The sequence below is a fragment of the Ahaetulla prasina genome, chromosome 4 (genome assembly GCF_028640845.1).
Source record: "Ahaetulla prasina isolate Xishuangbanna chromosome 4, ASM2864084v1, whole genome shotgun sequence".
Lineage (NCBI taxonomy): Eukaryota > Metazoa > Chordata > Lepidosauria > Squamata > Colubridae > Ahaetulla > Ahaetulla prasina.
This window is the reverse complement of record NC_080542.1, coordinates 25,828,675-25,851,176: the sequence shown is the minus strand read 5'-3', so window position 1 is coordinate 25,851,176 and position 22,502 is coordinate 25,828,675. Positions and strand designations below refer to the sequence as shown.

Sequence of the window (22,502 nt, the reverse complement as noted above, 5' to 3'; positions counted from 1 at the left end):
TGATGGAGCACCCACAACTCCAGAAGGCAAGTTCTTCCACTGATTAATTGCGGTTCTCTGCCCTAATGATTTCTTCCAACAACCAGTTTGCCAAACTGCTCAGAAAGTTAACAACCGGTTCTCCCGAAGTGATGCGAACTGGCTGAATCCCACCACTGATTATGTCCCCCCAACCACCCTTCTCTTCCATAGGGCTAGCAGGCTTTTGTTTTTATTTTTTTATATTTTAACTCTGTACTATAATTTATGATTGTACATAAATAACGAAATAAATAAAATTACTGCAGTCCTATTTCCACCTACTGCTTCGGAATAATCTCTTTCAAACGCGGGAGTGAATTATGATGGTTTCCCCCCCCTAATGAAAACAGCAGAAAGCAAAAAGACTCAATTTCCCAGCATGCCGCTCTGAGAAGGAGCATGCGTAAAGGTCGAGACCACAGGAGGCTGAAACTTTGTGTCCAAAGATTAACTGGATCGCTTGGAAATCGCTTGGAGATCGGAATGGCAAGTGGGCAGCGGTACCAGGGCAAGGTCGTCATAGTAACGGGGGGTACCAGCGGCATTGGCGAAGGCATCGTGAGAGAATTTGGTGAGATTAGGGAGATGGAGTGGGGAGTGGGAAGAGGAGCAGGGAGATTTTACAAAAGGAAAAAAAGAAAAGTCTTCGTATCTTCAGTGCAGCGTCTAGCATGAAGCTTTATCCTCAAAGTTAATGTGTTGAGCTGGAGTGGGTCTAGACGGAATTTCGAGCGAAAGAGGTGAGCTCGGCATGTGCTCAGATGTCTAGATTCTAAGAAGTCCCAATTTTTTTTTCCCACAGCAGCATCCGCTATCACGGACTACACCTGAACAGAATTGCCATTTAGTTTACAATATATAAATTCCTTAGTTTTTTAGGATGCTATAAAAGAAAATGAAAGAATCTTTCTTTAGTGCTTTGTGTGAATCCAGCCATTGTGTAAACTGCAGGACTTTGGAATGTGTACTTTTCCTAATTATCAGTTTTTATGTCAGAGTTCAGCCCTCTTGGCTTGAAGCCCTCTGTTCAAAGATTAACTACTAGTGTGCGGGTGTTGCTCAATCAGCTGGGAAGTTCTGGGAGTTGAAGTCCACAAAGCTTAAAGTTGCCAAGGTTGAGAAATACTTCACTGGAACAAAACAAGTTTTGCCTGTAGTGTCAGAAAAGCCCTTCCATCCAGGAAACAGACTGAAACAATATCCTGTCTTTTTGAAAGGCACACAGATTGTGTCTGTACTACTAAATGAGGAACACAATAAATTCAGAAAACTGAATTTTTTGTTAAGAGATTGATGGAGACTCTCTCTATATATGGATATTTATAGCACAGATACTCCTCAATTGAGGACCACAATTGAGCCCAAAATTTCTGTTGCTAAGTGAGACTTTTTTAAGTGAATCTGGCCCCATTTTATGATTTTTCTTGCCACAGTTAAGTGCTTCACTGCAGTAATTAAGTTAGTAACACATTTGTTAAGTGAATCTGGCTTGCCCATTAATTTTGCTTGGCAGAGGATCACAAAATATCACATGACCTCAGACTATTGCAACCGTCATAAATGTGAGTCAGTTGCCAAGCATCTGAATTTTGATCACATGACCATGGAGATGCTGCAACGGTCGAGTGAAAAATGGTCATAAGTCATTTTTTTCAGGGCCATTATAATATCCAGTGGTCACTCAATGAACTATTTAAGTTTTAAGGACTACCTGTGTTTTTAAATGTTTTCATATTTCAAGGGTAGAAATAGATTTTAATGAATTAGCTTTGACATTTCTTTTGGCTCAGTTTCTGTTCCCAGTTTTTCACCATAGCCTGAAAGTGAGTTAAAATTATTGGTCTACTTCTGCCTTCAAAAATAACTATTCTCCCCCAAACCATTTCATAGAAACTTAGAAAACAGTTGTTTAATCACTCAATGTTAAACAATATACAATGTAATGTATACATTATAATGTATATAATGTATTTGCTGGCTGGGGAATTCTGGGAGTTGAAGTCCGCCAGGCTTAAAGTTGCCAAGGTTGGAGACCCCTGGTTTAAACACATTGATTTAAAAAATAAGATCCAACAGTCAAGAACAAAATTAAATAGAGGCTGGGGAGACAAATGAACTTTAGGATTTTTAGCAGATTACAAAGGTTTAAAACAAATGTACACAATCTGCAATCTCCCTTAACATTTTATATTCAACTGCCAAGGACCCTCAAAAAATTGCTATTAAATTCAGGGGTGAAATCTACTTACCTTTCTTACTGGTTCGGAAGTGCACGTGCCGTGCGTTGTGATCACTTCATCACGCACCCATGCGCTTGCGCAAAACCTTCTGTGCATGCGCAGAAGGTAAAAAACACATTACTTCCTGGTTAAAACCAGAAAGTAATGACACCCTGATGGGCGGGCGGAGCTTTGCTCTGACTTCACTATCGGATCGCCGAACTACCGGCCATGATTGCTACGTCCGATCTGGGAGCATTTTACCCCGATTAAATTACAATACTTAATATTTATTTATTAGATTTTTATTTGCCTTTTACTACTTTATAAATAAATCAAGGCAGTGTGCATACTCAATATGCCTTTCTCCTCCTATTTTTCCTACAACAACAATCCTGTGAGCTGAGTTGGGCTGAAAGAGAGAGACTGGCCCAAAGTCACGCAGCCAGCTTTCATGCCTAAGGTCGAACTAGAACTCACAGTGTCCCGGTTTCTAGGCCAGCACCTTAACTGAACTGAGCACATTAGCACCTTTACACTAAACTGAGAACATTACGAAGGGCTTGGAATTACAATGATCATTGGATTAGTCTAATCATATACATAAAGGGAAAGTTTCTATTGAATCAGCCTTGACTCCTACTGACTAATGGACATGACTTGTAGTTTTATGCTATCAATCCAGAAGTGGCTTGCCATATTCTTACAGGATAGTTTTCAACACATGTAGTCCTCGACTTACAACAGTTCATTTAATGAGTGTTCAAAGTTACAAAGGCACTGAAAAAAGTGACTTATGACCGTTTTTCACAGTTACAGCCTTTGCAGCATCCCCATGATCATGTGATAAAAATTTCGATGTTTCGCAACTAGTTTATACTTATGACCATTGCTGTGTCCCAAGGTCATGTGATTCCCTTTTTCAATCTTTTGGCAAGCGAAGTCAATGGGGAAGCCAGTTTCACTTAACAACCATAAGTTGTTACTAACTTATCAAGTGCAGTGATTCACTTAACAACTGTGGGCAGAAAGATTGTAAAATGGGGCAAAACTCCCTTAACAAATGACTCACTTAATAACAGAAATTTGGGATTCAATTGTAGCCATAAGTTGAAGACTACCTGTACCCTAGTTTAGCCCAAAGTCTTGGGATTCCCTAGTGATCTCCCAACAAAATAATCACCAGACCTTACTCTGCTTATTTTTCAAGATCAGTGAAGTGAAGTTCAGGAAATGAAACATGCTTTTCAAACCATAGCAAGACGTCCCAGGTCATATTGATTTAATCGACCAATAGTCTAATAATCTAATGGGCTAGTAATCAACCTTGGCAACCTTAAGATGTGTCGACTTCAACTCTCAGAAGTCTGGGAATTGGAATTCACATACTTTAAAAGTTGTCAAGGTTTAGAAACACTGGTCTGGCACATAATAGTTTCTATATTCATTAGCTGTTATTGGGTGAAAGAAACCAATATTATAGAAACAGTCCTCGATTTACGTCAACAATTAAGACCAGAATTTCCTTTGTTAAAGAAGATGGTTGTTAAGTGAGTCATTCCTGATTTTGCAACATGTTCCCATGATAGTTAAGCGAATCACTGCAGTTGTTATGTAAATCAGAGATTTGTTGAGCAAATCCATCTTTTATTGACTTTGTTTGTTGGAAACCAGTGGAAAGATTGCAAATGGTGATCACGTAATTCCCAGGATGCTGCAACCATCATAAATATATGCTGGTTACCAAGCACCCAAATTTTGATCACATGACCATGGGAATGCTGGGATGGACCAGACATAAATCACTTTTTTCAGTGCTGATGTTATTTCAAACTGTCACTAAACAAATGGCTGTAAGTCAAGGACTATCTGTTAACTTGCTATATCACATTCCTGTATTCCTCATCAAATGATATGGTGAACAAAGTCACTGGGGTTTGTTTTGAAATATTCCACTTGTTTTTTTTTTCCCTTTCCAGTTCACCATGGAGCCAAAGTGGTCTTCTGTGCACCAGCATCAGAAGGTGAGTCCTAGAAAGCTCTCGCTGCCCTTGCTTTATATGTCATTATTTCAGATTAATCAGGTTGACAGGCTAAAAACAAATGCCAGGTTTGAACAACAGAAAGTTACAAAATCTTTAAGGGAAAAAAATGCAGATGAATAAATGATAAACTCCATGCATCGCAAATGAGGCAAGCTGTAGTTCATAGTAGCACATGCCTTTTAATAAAATCCATCCAAATCATATGGTGTCATTCAGAAGGACACATTCAGATTTTTAGATGAAAGAAGGTAAGTATCTACTTGGAGCTTTGCTAGAATTCAGCAATCTACCGTTGCAGAAAATGGAAGCAATGAGGAAAAACCAATATTTTCCGGCCAGAAAAATAAGATGCCCACTAAATCACTAGCATGCCTACTTGCAACGAAGGCAATTTAATATTTTCCTGGGGAGATGATTTTCTTTTAGGAAAATGAGATGTGTGATCTTTCCTAAGGAACAGCAAAATATATAATAATGATCTTTGCAATTAAGCAGCAGTTTAAACCTGCCAGATGCTGCATTCATCACACAAACATATCATCTAAGGCTCACTAAGCTAACTTTGGCTTGGGTTCTGACTACCTATTTTATTTTGTTATTGAATCAAACTGTGGCATGGTGGCCTAGTGGTGAAGGTGCCTGCCTCCCACTTGAAAGGTTGAACGTTCAATCCTAGTTAGTGACAGATGTTTCTCTCTCAGGATGCAAAGAGAAAATACCTGCTGTGAACTCTGTGTGGTGTCAGGAAGGGCATCCATCCAGTAAACACTCCATCCAGTCGTCCTGAATCTACCCTGAATTAAGGAATTATAGGGTTGTAAAAAGGTTTTTTTAAATCAATCAAACTCTTTCTAAATTTACCCAGTGTAATGATAATTTTATTAACACCAGCAGCTTTAAGCGTATCTATCTGACAAAGAAAGAAAGAAAGGAAGGAAGGAAGGAAGGAAGGAAGGAAGGAAGGAAGGAAGGAAGGAAGGAAGGAAGGAAGGATCCAAATTTAGCACTAACTGACTGAATTAGCTCTCAGCCTTTCTTTTCTTCTTGCTGTAATTTAGATTACCGTATATACTCGAGTATAAGCCGAGTTTTTCAGCACGTTTTTTGTGCTGAAAAACGTCCCCTCGGCTTATACTCGGGTCTATACGGCTTATACTCGAGTTTTTTTTTTAAGCCCTGGCTTATACAGTATACTGACTTATACTTTTTCTTTTTCACATTTTACGGACGGCTGGGAAGCCCTGCCGGTGCAGTGAGAGGGCGGCGGGGCATGGCCTTCTCAGCTGAGGGAGGAGGAGGGTTTCAACCGTAGGTGCCTCATTTCCCACCCTCGGCTTATACTCGAGTCCCCAGTTTACCCCAGTTTTTGGGGTAAAATTGGGGACCTCGGCTTATACTCGGATCGGCTTATATTCGAGTATATACGGTACTTCCTTCATTAAGTACAGTAGACAATCTGCCTTAGTAGCTTAAATAGTCTTTTCAATGCCATAATGCTGGACTAGTTTTGATAGTAGGTAGAAGTCTGTGGCTGTGGATTTTCCTGGGTTAAAACATATAACAATAATTATGCTTACCAGTCTGGCAAAATGTTTTGTCAATGATATAAACTTAATAGTAAGTTGGAATTAAAATTGACAAACCTTATCACAATGGGTTGTGTTTGAGAATGCTACTCATGAGTAGATCTTGAGGCAAGATGAAAACACCAGCAGCTTCCATTTTTGTTTAATTATTCAAATTTGTGGTTGGTTGTAACTACCAACTCCAATTGACTAGAAATAGCTAGATATATTCCCACTGTATTCTAAAACCAAGTTTTAAAATATATAACGGAAGCTATTGGGCCACATGTTTTCAACTCCTGCTATGAAAACTTTTCCAGGGGTTGGTGGAAATCAATTTCTCAGGTGTGAGTGGTGCACCTGTTAATTTTACTTGGACCATGGCTGGAACTAGAGAAGCAGCTAAAGACTTCAGGTATAAATAACTTGAGATAAAATGGTTATCCTTCCCTTCCATTTCCCTATGGCAGCACTAAACTCACTTTGCATCTCTTTGCAGAAGAAAAAGGAAAAGGTCTTGAGAGGGAACTTGCAGAAAGTGATGGATCTGGAGAAGGTCGCTTTGTGGTCTGTGATGTTCTCTGTGAAGCAGACATGAAGGTAGGCTGGATTTCTCTTCCTGGATGATTTCTTTCCTAGATCTGGAGCTTATTTCTTATGGTTTTCTTGAACTTCTGCATTTTTTCCATCGCTTCTGCAATGTAACTTCTCACACTGAAGTCCAATGCAAATACAGCAAATCCAGGAATTCCCAACCTTGGCAAGTTAAAGGAAGTGTGGTCTTCAACTCCTAGAATACCCCAGCCAGCATGTTTGGTTGGGGAATTCTGGGAAATTAAGTCCAGGCATCTTAAAGTTGCCAAGGTTGGGAAACCCTAACCAAAACTCTTTATCTTATTCTTTGTTTCGGATATAATGCTGAGTTGAAAGTAGTTGTAAGACAATCGCTGGGTTTATGCTTTGCACTCTAACTTCATGTGACAAATTTGGTTTTGATTTGGCATAAAATGCAGTGTCAGCCAGTCGGATTTGTAAATTGTGGCTTCTGGCTTTGTATTCTGAGTAAAGAGGCCTTGTCTAGCTTGTTCAACAAATAGTAGTTAAAAGGAACTTATGGGTCACGTGTATCAACATTATCCTGATTTTTGGGTAAATGTACAGAACAAGTGGTAACCTGTGTCAGTGAAGTTAACAATAGCAATTCATGTTCTTTGGACAACTTTGGGGACAACATTCCCTCGAATAAGAGCTATGGAGGAATAGGTATGATGGCAAACCTTTCCCCATTTTCATTGGTTGAATACAGTGGTGGGATTCAATTTTTTTTACTACTGGTTCTGTGGGTGTGGCTTGGTGGGCATGGCATGGCATGGCTTGGAGGTGTGGCTTGGTGGGCATGGCAGGGGAAGGATACCGTAAAATCTCCATTCCCTCCCCAGTCCAGGGAAATGTTACTGCAAAATCCCCATCTCCTCCCAATCACCTGGGATTTGGGAGGCAGAGAATAGATGAGGGTGGGGCCAGTCAGAGGTGGTATTTACTGGTTCTCTGAACTACTCAAAATTTCCACTATCGGTTCTCCAGAAGTGGTCAGAACCTGCTGAAACCCACTTCTGGTTGAATATGCCTACTTCATCTATCTTTAGCCTTTACTTTGTGCAAATACATGTATGTGATCTCTATCTAGCTGCTTACGTATCTACCTGCCATTATCATCTCAGGTTTCTCACATGGTTCCCATCCAAATATTGATACTGTGTAGATTTATACCTACTTAGCTAGAGAAAGATGGCTGTATTATAGCTTCACAGCCCATATCCTTGGAAAATTGCCTTAAATCTACCCTCCTCTATTACTCCTGTAGTAGCATCCAACTGTCCACATTTCTCATACTGATAACAAAAGTTTATGCTTGGACTTGGCTATTTAAGAAGATTGCAACTCCTAAAGTGCCAGATAATTTGATTCTCCTCTTGATCTTCTTCCACATAGCAATAAGATTTATATACTGCTTCACAGTGCTTTACAGCCCTCTCTAAGCAGTTTACAGAGTCAGCATATTTCCCCCAACAATTCGGGTCCTCATTTTACCAATCTCGGAATGATGGCAGGCTGAGTTAATCTTGAGCTATTGAGGAACAAACTGCTGGCAATCGGCAGAGTTAGCCTGCAATATTGCATTCTAACCACTGCACCACCACGGCTCCTACCATCCCTGAAATCTTTCTCTTTTTACCCTGTACTTTCTCTACAGAGGTTGGTGTTGGTGACCATAGGACAGTATGGACAACTAGATTGCCTGGTGAACAATGCTGGCGGGCGTGAGTCATTTCCAAAATGATTGGGCCTGTCTTGCTAACCATTTAAAATGTTGTTACTTATTCCACTAATCCTGACAATATTCTTATTTATGTGATAGTGGTGAATATCTGTAGCTTGGGTGGAGGATGGGCATGGAAGTTTGTTCTCCGAGCTCGTGGGCTGGTTTCCAAACATTACGTTACCAGGCTAAGTAACATCCTCAGGGGAGCTTAGTGGATATCAGTGTTCTTCTGTTCATGTGGTCAGTAGGTCTTGTGATGGGGAGGTCACAAGATCCATTATAAAACCCTCACCTGATGTGACTTCCCCATCACAAAACTTACTGAACGCACAAAGCCCATATAAACAGAAGAACTGATATCCCCTAAACTCCGCTGAAGATGTTACCTAGCCTGGAAATGAAATATTCGGAAACCAACCCACAGGCTTGGAGAATGAACCTCCACCCTCATTCTTATTTATTTTAATGGTTTTTTCAATTGTTTCTAACTTGTTTGAGGTTGTTTTTATCACATTGAGCCCCTGTAGATTTCTGTAAAGGCATCTGTTGATTTTTATGAGGGGGATAGATTACACTCCCCCATGTGTTAAGTTACAACTTCCATCACCCTGTGAAAGTCTCTCCAATTTTATCTCCATAGCAACCCTGTGAGATAGTTGGATAGACAGAGAATGAAATTGAATTGGTTCTCCCCAGTCATCACCTTGGAGAAACGTGAAAGAGAACCAGCAAGGATAACACTGACAAAATTGATTAAGCATGACTTTTATTTGGTGCACAAAGTGATCTCGGTGATGTATGGTCCTCAGGATTAATTTGGAATAAGGACCTTTACTGTGCTAGAAAAGCGAAATACATCCACCAATGAGCAGGAAGGCAATCTATATAGATTTATGTAATATCCTTTCTCTCTTTCTCTGCAAATAGATCCCCCTGATCAAAGAATTGATGATGTATCTGCCCAAGAATTCCGTAATCTCATGGACCTCAACGTTGTCAGTGGTTTCTTAATGGCCAAGGTAGCTTTTCAGATATATATATTTCTGAATTATATATATTCTTCTATATGCACAAATAGCACAACATATCCATACAAGATGGCTTTTTACCACACTGCTATTGTCTACATTTCATTTCTTGCCCTGCAGTTGTAGATCAAGGATTAGTGCAGAGTTTTGGAGAGAGAGCAATAGAGAAACCTGATGGGACCTTCTTGCCTAGATTCCTATCTATATTCTCCATAGTGAGGAAATGGGCCAAAGTGGCAAGAACAATATACTGGTACTTCCTTTCATGACCTGCTCTTTCCTTTGAGCCATGTGGCCATATGGACAGAATAGAGTTAGTCCTCGACTTACTATCACAATTGAGCCCAAAATTTCTGTTGCTGAGTGAGACAGTTTCTAAGTAAAAATTTTGCCCCCTTTTACAACTTTTCTTGCCAAGTTGTTGAGTGAATCACTGCAGTTGTTTAGTAACACAGTTGTTAGCTGATTCTGGCTTCTCCATTGACTTTGCTTCTCAGAAGGATGCAGAAGGGACACTGCAACTGTCATAAATTTGACTCAGTTGCCAAATGTTTGAATTTTGATCACGTGACCACGGGGATGCTGTGGAAAAACGGTCATAAATCACTTTTTTCAGTGACATTATAACTTTGAATGGTCACTAGAATAGAATAGAATAGAATAGAATAGAATAGAATAGAATAGAATTTTATTGGCCAAGTGTGATTGGACACACAAGGAATTTGTCTTGGTGCATATGCTCTCAATGTACATAAAAGAAAAGATACGTTCATCAAGGTACAACATTTACAACACAATTGATGATCAATATATCAATATAAATCATAAGGATTGCCAGCAACAAGTTATAGTCATACAGTCATAAGTGGAAAGAGATTGGTGATGGGAACTATGAAACGATTAATAGTAGTGCAGATTCAGTAAATAGTCTGACAGTGTTGAGGGAATTATTTGTTTAGCAGAGTGATGGCCTTCGGAAAAAACTGTTCTTGTGTCTAGTTGTTCTGGTGTGCAGTGCTCTATAGCGCTTTTGAGGGTAGGAGTTGAAACAGTTTATGTCCAGGATGCGAGGGATCTGCAAATATTTTCACGGCTCTTCTTGATTCGTGCAGTATACAGGTCCTCAATGGAAGGCAAGTTGGTAGCAATTATTTTTCTGCAGTTCTAATTATCCTCTGAAGTCTGTGTTTTTCTTGTTCTTGCAGAACCAACCAGACAGTTATAGAGGTGCAAATGACAGACTCAATAATTCCTCTGTAGAACTGGATCAGCAGCTCCTTGGGCAGTTTGAGCTACTGAGTTGGCGCAGAAAGAACATTCTTTGTTGTCCTTTTTAATGATGTTTTGATGTTAGCTGTCCATTTGAGATCTCATATGATAGAACCCAGAAATTTGAAGGTTTCTACTGTTGATACTGTGTTGTCAAGTATTGTGAGAGGTGGAAGTATGGAAGGGTTTTTCCTAAAATCTACCACCATTTCTACGGTTTTGAGTGTGTTCAGTTCCAGATTGTTTTGGTTGCACCACAAGGCTAGTCGTCCGTCCTCTCGCCTATATGCCGATTCGTCATTGTCTTGAATGAGACCAATCACTGTTGTGTCATCTGCGAACTTCAGTAGCTTAACAAATGGATCATTGGAGATGCAGTCATTGGTATACAGAGGGAAGAGAAGTGGGGAGAGCACACAGCCTTGGGGCCTGTGCTAATTGTACAGGTATTCGATGTGATCTTGCTTAGCTTCACCTGCTGCTTCCTGTTTGTTAGGAAGCTTGTGATCCACTTACAAGTCTGTTCCGGTACCTGTAGCTGGTTTAGCTTAGTTAGAAGAATGTCTGGAATGATGGTATTGAATGCTGAACTAAAGTCTACAAAGAGGACCCTTGCATAGGTCTTTGGAGACTCAAGATGTTGTAGGATGTAGTGCAGAGCCATATTAACAGCATCATCTGTTGATCTATTTGCTCGGTATGCAAATTGTAAGGGGTCTAAAAGCGGATTCGTGATGGTTTTCAGGTAGGAAAGCACTAGCCTTTCAAAGGTTTTCATGACTACAGATGTTAGAGCAACTGGTCTGTAGTCATTCAGTTCCTTGATGGTGGGCTTCTTCGGCACTGGGCACTACAACTAAATGAACTGTTGTAAATTGAGGACTACCTGTATGGATGTGCTTATGTATGGCTAGTCTAGTGAAGAGAAGGACTAGGGAAGACATGATAGCAGTGTTCAAATGTTTGAGGGGTTGCCACAGAGAGGAAGGGATCAAGCTATTGTCCAAGGCACCTGAAGGCCATACAAGGAATAATGGATGGAAACTGAAGGAGAGATTCAACCTAGAAATAAGGAGAAATTTTCTGACAGTGAAAGTAGTCAATCAATGGAACAGCTTGCCTTCAGAAGTTTTGGGAGCTTCATCACTAGAAGCTTTCAAGAAGAGACTGGACAGCTGTCTGTCAGAAATGGTGTAGGGTCTCCTGCTTGGGCCACTAGAAGACCTACAAGGTCCCATCCAACTCTGTTAATCTGTTATCTAAAGGGGCCAAGCTTCTTAGGACACTGAGTTTTTCTTTTTGTGCTCTCTATTGCTTCCTATCTATAATTACTTGGGGACACTTGTAGCTTACTCCTACTTCACCATGAATGGAGGGGTTTTTGCAATGATTTTTGACTCCAAATTATGGATTCAATTCAATTCAGTCTCAGATTGACCTTCTCACTTTTAGAACTACATGATAGTCTTTCCAAACCTGAATCCATCCAGAGGGATTAGATTACAACCTAATTTTGAAATCATCCTGATCACTGTTGGCTATTTAAGATGAAGATTATGGAAAGTCAAATCTATCTAGACTGGTGGTTCTTAAACTGCTTAAAGGCTCAGGTACACCTTTTCCTGGTCTCACATAATGTCAATACCCCACCCACCCACACAAACTGTGTTGTTTTATACAACATCTCAGCAGTAGTAGTCCCAAACTGGATCCTTGACTCACAGATTTCTCCATTACCCGGTATATGCTCAAAGAACCACTGATTTAAAAGGTACATAGTTGGGGATGAATAATTTACTCCTGTAAGGGTGCACAATTTCTGGGTTAAAAGCAAAGCACACTTTAGATAGCACACCATGAGCCACGTTCCAAGGCAGATATGGTAGGAGGGGACAGGCCTTAAACATGATTTCATTGAAGTTCAAATGTAAAAAAGATTACATGCAAAGAACCATTTTTTAAATCAGACCTCAGTGTAACTGGCTTTGCATGTACCACTTTCATTACCACTGCGATTTACATCTTTATATAGACAGGCTAATACTTCTTTTGTTTGTTAATTTGCATGATGACATCATTACAGTACTACACAGTTAACATTCTTATTTGTATCATTACATTATTATGCCAGATGGCATTTATGAAATAAAAAGATGAAAATAAGTGCCATCTGGCCTCATAATGCCATATTCTCCAATTCAGCAAGCTTTCCTCAGTAGCAGACACCCAGCCCACCCAATTAGTCCATTAAATGAGATTTCACTATAGGCTACTCTCCAATAGCAATAGCACTTAGAAACAGCACTTAGACTTATGTACTGCTTTACAGTGCTTTACAGCCATCTCTACAGAGTTTGCATATTGCACCCAATAACAATCTGGGTCCTCATTGTACCCACCTAGGAGGGATGGAAGGCTGAGTCAACCTTGAGCCTGGTGAGCTGAACTGCCAAATTGTAGGCAGCCTGCAGTACTGTACTCTAACCACTCTGCCACCATTGCTCATGCATTTACATTTTACCCAAATGTCCCATTGAAAATCTCAATTTCATATCTTCTGAAGAGCCCCCCCCCCCCAAGCTTTCGGGATTGGTTCTGATCAGCATCTGCATTTCCATGGTTACAGGATCCTGCTAGAGATCAAATCTGTCTCTACTTTGCATGTAAAATCCCCATTTCCTCCGAGATATTTCCCTTGTGATAAGTGGAGAGGGGGAATGAAATATTTCAGGATCATGTTCGAAGGTGGAATACTTTTTCAGCAGCTTTTCTGGAAACAGCTTTGTGGGGAATTGCTCCAGATCCGTGATGAAGTATCTCTTTTTTTGCAAATGAAAGAGCCCAAGTTTCATCTCTATCTTATTTTGTTAAAGTATCCTTCTTTATACTGGTACTCTTCAGTAGTATTGGCTTTACAATAATTAGAAACACCCTTGATGGCTTGGGATCCTGGGAATTGCAGTCTCAATGCATCTGGAAAGCCTTGGGCCCTAAGAAAAAAATGGGAATTGAGAACAGACTTCATGAATCACTGACAATTATAGAAAAATATTGAGCTAAATCCTTATTGGCACTGTAGCTCTCTCATGGACCCTACTTAATGACAATTTTTGGAGTGGATGGGGTCAATGTTATTTGTCTGTTTTGGAGGTAGTACAATTAAGGAAGAAAAGAGTATGACCAGGACAAAATATTTTTTACAATTCCACTGAGGGCCATCTCTACCATAAGATAGAGAGAGGAACTGCCTTGAGAAGAAGATCTTGAGCATCATAATTGCGTAGAAAATTGTTAGTTGCTGATGCTGTTATTACCACACTTTTATTATCAGAGTAAGAGACGGTATGGATTTCCTAGGTGCCAAAAGAATTTGAATGACTTTGGAGGATGTCCTACTTGACTTGGGGGGTGGGGTTGGAGGTAGATCGGTGGGAGAAGAATGGCATTTGCTATTCAACTTCAAGCAAGAACTTTTTCTATTCATCTAGTTCACTGAACCATCCATCACCATTCAGCGCTTTTCTTCCTCCTCCTCTCTATTCCCTTTCCTTGTGTATCCTAGCCTTTGTGATTACTTAAAGAATGGCTAAACACAATTACTTTATTGTGGTTAAAATAAAATAAAAAGATTTCAATTGAATCCATATTATTATTATTATTTTTTATTATTATTATTATTTTAATTTAATAATTTTTTTAAATTGCAACAAACAAACAAAAAGAAAATACATTATTACACCCTTGTGCTATACATAAAAAAAAGGAAGATTTGGGTCTTCGGATATATCCTCACGATCGCCAAAATCCACATTCTCGAGGTACAGGTACCGAAGCGTCCAATGTTGCAAGCGCAAAGTCCACAAATGGTTTCCAAGTCTTCCAGAAAATATCTTCTTTATACACACCACTTCTAATTTTAATATCGCATGTCATTTTATCATTTAAAGCTAATTTCCACATTTCAGAATTCCACTCTTCTATTCTAAAAATCACATCTAGTTTCCAATATCTAGCTATTATAATTCTACCTATTATAATCATAATTCTAATCAATTCTTTTTCATATTTTGTTAATTCTATTTCCTTAATTACCAACAATAATATAGTTTCCACTCTCAATGTTATTATTTTCCCCATCATTTCAAATATCATTTTCTCCAATTGTTGCCAAAACTTTTAACCTTATCACAATTATACCACATATGTTCATAAGTCCCCAATTCCATCTCACATCTCCAACATTTTTACTAATTTTTTATCCATTTGTGACAATCTTACTGGAGTCAAATACCATTTCCAAACAACTTTGTAATTATGCTCTTTAATCCTTATAGATAAAGTTCTCATAATTCTACTCTTCCAATTCACATTCCAATCTGACTCTGGTATTTCAATATTAAGATCTTTTTCCCAATTTGTCCTCATCACTCTTTGTAATTTTTCATCAGAATTTATAATCTTATAAACCCTACTAACGAGTCCCTTTAGCCCAATTTCATCTTTCATAATCCGAGATACTAAATATTCAAATTCAGTTTCACATCTATTTATCGAATAATTTTCCCTTAGTTTTTTTGTCCATTTTTCTATCTGTATTTTTTCAAACCAACTTAACCCTAATTTTTCAATAATTTCTTTATTCCTCCTTTCATTTTCCATAACTTTTATCCAATCTCTAATAATTTCTATATTTTCCTCTTTAATCACTTCATTACGTTTTATATTATTTTTAATCAGCCAAATTCCAATTGTCTCCCCCAAAAAGATTATATCCGGGATTAAAATTTTAACAAATTTATTCCACATTTTACTTAATCCCTTTAACCAATAGATAAAATTGGTATAGTATCATTGGATATTTTTAAAGCTTTTGATTCTGTACAATGGGAAACTATTAAAGTAATTGTGGAGGCTTTAGGCTTTGGTAATAAGTTTATACATGTTATTTCAAAATTGTATCAAAAGAGCAGTGCAAGAGTGAAGGTCAATTGAATCCATATTAAATAAATGTCCAGAGCTGGTACACTTTCTTATCATAATTCGTTATTTCTTTTCATTTGGCTGTTAACAGTTTGCGCTGCCCTACCTCCGGAAAACAAATGGAAACATTATTAATGTTGCGAGCGTTGTTGGTCACTTTGGACAAAAGTTAGCTGTACCATATGTGGCAACCAAGGTAATCCAGATCAAAATGTTCTGGTCTTATAGGTCCATATTCTCCTCTAGAATTGTCAAGTCATAAAATATTTCCCAATGAAAATATTTTTGCTCATTTCTCTGTATGAAGCTGCTCCCGAGAGTTGTAGACACCAGTTGGGCTTATTTCTCTGATTCTGGTAATTTTGTTTAAATGGCCAGTAGTGCTTTCCATTTTGTGGTATGGGGGAGCTTTTTTACCTTAAAGGCAAGATAAAAAACTTCCAATTCCAGGAAGATTAAATTGCCTTAGAATTTAATAACACCACAAATTCATTGTAAGGACAAGAGCCACAATTAACTCTTACTTTCACCTTATCAGCAAGTGAGTGTCGGGATCAGACTTTCCTAAGACTATCCGAAGATGATGATTAATAGGGGAGGGAGGGAGGGAGGGAGAGAGAGAGAGAGAGAGAGAAAGAGAGAGAGAGAGAGGGAATCAACGTCTCCTGCTTTGGTAGAGGTTGTACTGCAGATGGAAGCTAATGACATGAAAAGTTGGCCTGACAGGCAGGAGAGAAATTGTAGCTTAGTCAAGCTGCTGATTCCCTTTATAACTTTTCAATATTTTCAATTTATAGGGTGCTGTGATTGCGATGACTAAAGCTATGGCTATAGATGAGAGCCAATATGGCGTCAGAGTCAACAGGTAATATGGTTGCTGACAATCAGCCTATACGGTTAGCAAACATAGCCCTCTGCAGAATGTTTTGTGATAAACACCCTGGTTCAATATCAGTTCAGGGGTTTAATGGAAAAAAAGAGAGACTTCCCTAATGTTGTTTTGGGGAGAAAAATCATTTGTTAATTGTGGTGGTTCCTTCAGCCCTCCTTTCCCTTCGAACCAGAGCTGAAAGAGACTGCCAAAAAAAGAGACTGCCAAAAAAAAGCAGGAACATGGGGCCCAACATAGTGAGGGAGGAGCAAGGCTGAATGAATCACAATTCAGGGGGAAATTAGTTAATGGTTTTCCTTCCCAAAATAACATTAGAGAGTATTTTTTTTCCTGCTGGAATGAACAACCTGCAACTCTTTGGTCAAATGCATCCCCTACTGATTTTGTGCAGCTCTTGGCATCTGACCTTTAGTTCTCAATCGATTACTTCAAGGAGATTCAGCCTTTGCCAGAAAAAAGCCAGTTGTCCCTCACTTTAGTCATTTAGGTCTCACCAAGATTGTATTCACAGAGGAGTTTGAATATGCTGTTGAATTCAGGGAGTAATTCCTTGACAGAAAAGCAACATAGAAAGGAGATCAGTAGTTCCATTCAGACATTAGTTCCATCCTTACTGATGGGATGGATGGATAGATGGACAGATATAAGACACAGAGAGAGATGATAGAGAAATATGATAGAGTTGAGAAGGAGAAATTAGACATATTGTGTTTTAAACAATAGACACCCTTTGCAGAAGTGGTTTGCTAGTTTGTTTTTCTAGAATATACAGGTAGTCCTTGACTTACAACAGTTCATTTAGTAACAGTTTGAAAAAAGTCCTGAAAAAAGTGACTTATGACCATTCTTCAAACTTATGACCATTGCAGCATCCCCATGGTCACATGAGCAAAATTTGGAGGCTTGGCAACTGGCTCATATTTATGACGGTTGCAGTATCCTGAGTACATCGGATCACTTTTCACGACCTTCTGACAAGCAAAATCAATGGAGAAGCCAGATTGACTTAACAACAGTGTTACTAACTTAACAACTGCAGTGATTCACTTAACAACTATGGCAAGAAAGATTGTAAAATGGGGCAAAATTCACTTAACAACTGTCTCATTTAATAACAGAAATTTTGGCCTCAATTGTGGTTGTAAGTGGAGGACTACCTGTATTTTTTTTTACGATACCAATCTAGTTTACAATAATTTCCTGGTTGCTAATTTAGCTTTTAAAACATCAAGGAGCTTCATTTTATTGGGGGCACAGCTAAGTTACTTGAGAGTAAATCAGTAAAATTTGCTTCTAAATAAGTACACACAGAAATCTCATGAGATTTTATCATTCTAATACAGGATTCACAGCACTGCATGATATTTGGCAGGCCTATAGTCTTCTTAAATATTTTTCACTTTTGGAAAAGAGTTAATTTTGAATTATGCTCAGAATTTGCAGGGTGGCTGTTTTGGAGGTGATAGATGCTCTGGTAGTCATAAGTGCTGTGCTGTCAATCTCTGCACTAGGATAAGTAAGGCAGTTTTAATTTAATTTAATGAGGTTACATTTATAAAAATAAAAAATATGGAATTGTGAAGTATTTTTTTGCATAAAAGTAGATCAGTTCAGTTGCTCTTCCACAATGCTTTCCTCGTCAGCACTCTCTAACTATTGGAATTCCAGCATCTCACCCAGCAATATTTGGACTCCCGGATGGGAAAAGCTTGCAAGCCAGGCAGCCAGTGCAGAAGCAACGATCAAGGAAGGCAAAGATGCTCAGGCAAGTGCATTGTGGGAAAATGGAGAATGTAATTATATAATATTTCAGAAGTTCATATATAAACATTGTGAAAATACAACCAAAGTTCTTGCAGCAAGAACAGCAAGATTCTTGCATTGTGCAAATTAAGGATACCTGCTTATATTATCTTAGTTTAGTTGCTTTCCTTGTCATGGAGAAACTTTGGAAGTCTCTCTGGTGAGCCAAATGGAACTCTTAGCCTGACTTTCTAACTTGGGCTCCCCATTAATTTTAAGTTGAGGAGGCAGGTTAATTTGGAAGGCAGGTTTGCAGCACTTCCACAAGTGGGCTTTAATTCGAAAATTTCCAGAGTGAAGCGAATCACAAAACAGCTATTTATCAAAGCCAAATAAAAATGCAAAACTATACAATGATGCAAGATCCAGTTGGGGTTGGTCACCAGGACCAAAGATTTAGCCTTGTGAGCTTTCAGACTTATGCTGGAGCCCCAACATCCTCAGGGAACTTCCCTCTTATCTGAATGAATAGCTTTGGGCTATTCTATGCATAATATTTATGTGGCGCCTGATTGCATGTGGCTTTCTATGGTTGATTGGGGTGTTGATGGTCAGCTATGCCATCACAGAACAATGAAAGAAAAGTTGACCCACCTACCTTTCTCCAACTTCCACAAAGATAGGAAACTGGAATAAAAATATCAACTTTGGGGCCGCAGGATTTCTAGGATCCATTTGCTTTTGGCTTTAATGAGCCAAGGACAAACCAAATTACAGGCTGCAGTCATCCATTTTTATTTTTTTAAACATTCTCATGGGACTTTGGCCTGCTTGGAAATACAAGTAATCTTCAACATACGACCACAATTGAGCCCAAAATTAATGTTGCTAAGTGAGAAATTTGTTAAGTGAGTTTTACCCCATTTTATGAGTTTTCTTGCCACATTTGTTAAGTGAATCACTGCATTTGTTAAATTAGTAACCTGGTTCTTAAGAGGATCGTTTCCCCACTGACTTTGCTTGTCAGAAAGTCGCAAAAGGTGATCACATGACCCTGGGACACTGCAACCATCATAAATATGAATCAGTTGCCAAGCATCTGAATGTAAATCATGTAACTACGGGGATGCAGCAATGGTCATAAGTGTGAAAAATTGTCATAAGTAATTTTTTCAGTGCTGTTGTAACTTTGAATGGTCTCTAAGTGAAGTGACCATTCAAAGGACTACCTGGACTTAACCTTTAATTCACAGATAGGCTCTAGATGTAGAAGATGGCCAGGCTGAGCTGAAGGGAGGGGTCAAATGCGCCATCAGTCATGAGTCTCTTTGTGCCCACAAGAGATTTAAGTTCAGCCCACCTTGAATTCCTTTGATTCTTATCTGCTGCCAAATTGCTTTGACCATTATTCAGATTCTTGCAGAGAGCTTAACTTGCAATAAATCTTTATACCCATTTGAATTGCCTGGATCTGCTGATTTCCCTGGCACTTGACACTAGCAGGTACAAAGAGAGAAATATGTGGATGTATTGGAGCCTGTGATTTGGGGTCCTGTTCTAGTTATTGAATTATAATAAGCTCATCACAGAACTCTGAGTTCTGGAATCTTTGTTTTTTCTTCAATAAGGGCTCAATATTCATGGCTAAAAATAAATGTACCAGGGTAGCATATGTATCTCCTTGGACAGAGAGTCCAGCTTTCCGTCTTTCTCTTCTCTGTTGTGATTGCAGCTTATGGGACGGATGGGGACTCCAGCAGAGTGTGCAAAAGCCGCCCTCTACCTCGCTTCGGATGCTACGTTTTGCACAGGGATCAACCTTTTCCTCAGTGGCGGAGCTGAACTTGGCTATGGGAGGAAGAGCCACCAAGACCCTAATTCTGGTTTTGACAGCTAGCAAGAGCCTTCCGAGATGGGACAATTTTGGCAAATTACACACACATGTTGGGAGATCTACTCCAGCTCCACTCTCAGCTAACTTCGTGAAACTGAAGTGGAACAGTTCCACTGCTGCATTGATTTGTGGTAGTAAAAAAATACTATATTCGTAAGAGCTCTGGGACCTGTTGAGGTTTTAATAAATTCTAATCCACCACAAAAATGAAGAGGCTTTCTCCTTTTCTCACTATAAAAAGCTCTCTGCCTTGCCCTTGTGTGGTAGGTAGCAATAATTCATTGGCAGAACAGCTGGTCCTCAGCAAAGAAAGGCATGGCATACCAAAATCAGGAGCCCACCCACTTTCCCCATTGATTGGCATAATGGCATGACCACTAGGATATCTTAATGGCAAGAAGCCAAAAGATCCTGCTTGCCAAATTTTCATTGCAGGTTGCAATTGGCTGTTTGAGGGGAGGGAAAAGAAGTGTGGATGTGTGAATGCATGAAATTATGTGGAGGGCTGAAATAGTAATGCACCCAAACTACGTTGTAGTGGAGGGGAAATCAGCACCACTTCACACTGCTGAAAACTATGGACCTAAAAGAATTGCCAACTTGTGTGCTTCTTCAGTCTCGGATTCCATTTTGTCCTGGTGGTCTACCAAAATTCAACAGCAAAATACTGATAACAGAGTAACAGTGTTAGAAGGGATCTTGGAAATCTTCTAGTCCAACCCCCTGCTCAGGCAGGAAACCCTATACCATTTCAGATAAATGATTGCCCAATCTCTTCTTTAAAACTTCCAGTGTTGGAGCACCTACAACTTCTGGAGGCAAGGTGTTGCACTGATTAATTGTTCTACCTGATTGTTGGCAGGGTGACTTTGGGAGAACGTTAAAAAAACTAAAGACTCAAAATAAGATTAGTCAAAACTTGGGGAGCATAAATAATCTGTTTTTAATTAACTCTCTTTCTGCCCCCCCCCCAACCTAAGAATTGGACTGAAAATATCAAGTCCACGTTATTTTCAATCTCACTTCCTCACCTTATGAGGTGCTCCTGTAGTTCATAATTGCTCATCCAGAACTGGGAGAAGAAATTTGTCAAGAAAGATCATTTTAAACTCCATCTTTATGTTACGTTTCATCAGTCTTCCCTTTGGTGATGCCCTCCAGATAAAGGGACTGCAACTTCAAGAACCGCCCTCCCCCTCCCTCAAATTCAAATAACTACATTGTGAACAGAAGCTGCAAAAATCCTGACCTTAACAATAAAAACAAATTCTGAGTTCAGCTCCAGTGAACATTCCAAATTAAGCCTTTGATAACAGCACAGACCTGTTTTTCACACAGTTGTGCCTAAGGTGAACGAGACCTTGAGGCTAAATCAGTTAAAAAAAAAAAAAGCTTGCCTTGTTAAGCGTGAAAATGTTTAACTGGCCACTTCTGATTCTCTGACCATGAAATGCCTTATCAACCATTGTTTCTTGAGATTAATATGTAGACAAAGTGGGGCCTATATTTACCTTGGCTGGTTCTGGTGTTGGCATACAACAAAAAAAATATTATTGCCATCAACATTTTGTTCCTGTCTTTTTCCAAAAATATTAATCTTGGTCCTTTTCTTTAATTCTCCAAGGAGGCGTGTAAAATAGGCTTACATATTCAATTTCGGGTGGAGCTGAATCCCAGCTGCCTTGGCCCAGCAGGCAATCTATGGATGCTTAGACCTTATTTCCCATTAGCCTAGGGAACATGAGCAATGGCAAAGTCCATGGGAGTGAATGTCCAAAGCCTCTAGAGCAGGGGTGTCAAACTCAATTTCATTGAGGGCCTCATCAGGGTTGTGTTCAGTGGTGGGATTCAGCCAGTTTGGGCAAATTGCTGGTTGGCCCCAACCCTTCCAGGCGTCCCCATCAGCCCCCTTTTTGGCTCCCAAGTAAGTGCAGGGAGGCCTACTAGGCCCAAAATGGGGTGCAGGGGGGGTGCGGCACAGTCCCCTTGCAGTCCATTTTTGCTCCCAGGAGGCTGCAGGGAGGCCTACTAGGCCCAAAACAGGGTGCAGGGGGGTGGTGGCACCCCCTGCAGCCCGTTTTTGCTCCCAGAGGAGGTGCAGGAGGCCGAGTGCTGCCTGTCACATCCTCTGGCTTTGCCCACCATGGTCATGCCCACCCAGCTGGTCATTAGGGCAGAGAACCGGTTGTTATATTATTTGAATCCCACCACTGGTTGTGTTTGACCTGGGGGGGTGTCGAGGTGGGCATGGGTAGCTTGATGTCACTTGTGTTAGGGATGTCTGTGGTGGTCCAAGTGCTCTGCCAGCGAAAATGGGCTCCCAAGCTCTGTTTTTGCCTGCGATGGCTTCCTGCAACTCTCTGCCAGTGAAAAAAGAGCTCAGGAGGGCAGCATCCAGCAGTTCTCCCATAGCATGCAGCCCTCCCAAGCTCTGTTCACTGGCAGAGGGTTTATCAACCTTCCAGAGAGCAAATAATTAAAATGTAACACTAAGAGTAATACGTGATGGAAGAATATTATGGT

The 22,502-nt window shown here is 39.7% G+C and overlaps 1 protein-coding gene across 3 annotated transcripts; it reads left to right on the top strand.

The window, feature by feature from the left end:
* Positions 1–430: 430 nt before the first annotated feature.
* HSD17B14 (hydroxysteroid 17-beta dehydrogenase 14) lies at positions 431–20,180 on the top strand. 3 transcript variants are annotated; one of them, XM_058183158.1, is made up of 9 exons: positions 431–592; positions 4,220–4,264; positions 6,350–6,450; positions 8,105–8,171; positions 9,101–9,192; positions 15,542–15,646; positions 16,248–16,315; positions 18,011–18,107; positions 19,818–20,120. In XM_058183158.1, the coding sequence occupies exons 1-9, from the start codon at positions 505–507 to the stop codon at positions 19,980–19,982; spliced, it is 828 nt and encodes a 275-aa protein (XP_058039141.1). In that variant the 5' UTR covers positions 431–504; the 3' UTR covers positions 19,983–20,120. The 3 variants fall into 3 exon arrangements, with proteins under 3 accessions (XP_058039141.1, XP_058039139.1, XP_058039140.1); XM_058183156.1 differs by lacking the exon at positions 18,011–18,107 and having other exon boundaries at positions 19,818–20,180; XM_058183157.1 differs by lacking the exons at positions 15,542–15,646; positions 16,248–16,315 and having other exon boundaries at positions 17,986–18,107; positions 19,818–20,180.
* The last annotated feature ends 2,322 nt before the right edge of the window (positions 20,181–22,502 follow it).

Excerpts from the sequence above, each read along its gene's own strand:
- HSD17B14 (XM_058183156.1), top strand. The coding sequence starts at position 505 with ATGGCAAGTGGGCAGCGGTACCAGGGCAAGGTCGTCATAGTAACGGGG. Across the intron at positions 9,193-15,541 it reads GTGGTTTCTTAATGGCCAAG|TTTGCGCTGCCCTACCTCCG; the intron begins GTAGCTTTTCAG and ends GGCTGTTAACAG. Across the intron at positions 16,316-19,817 it reads TATGGCGTCAGAGTCAACAG|CTTATGGGACGGATGGGGAC; the intron begins GTAATATGGTTG and ends TTGTGATTGCAG.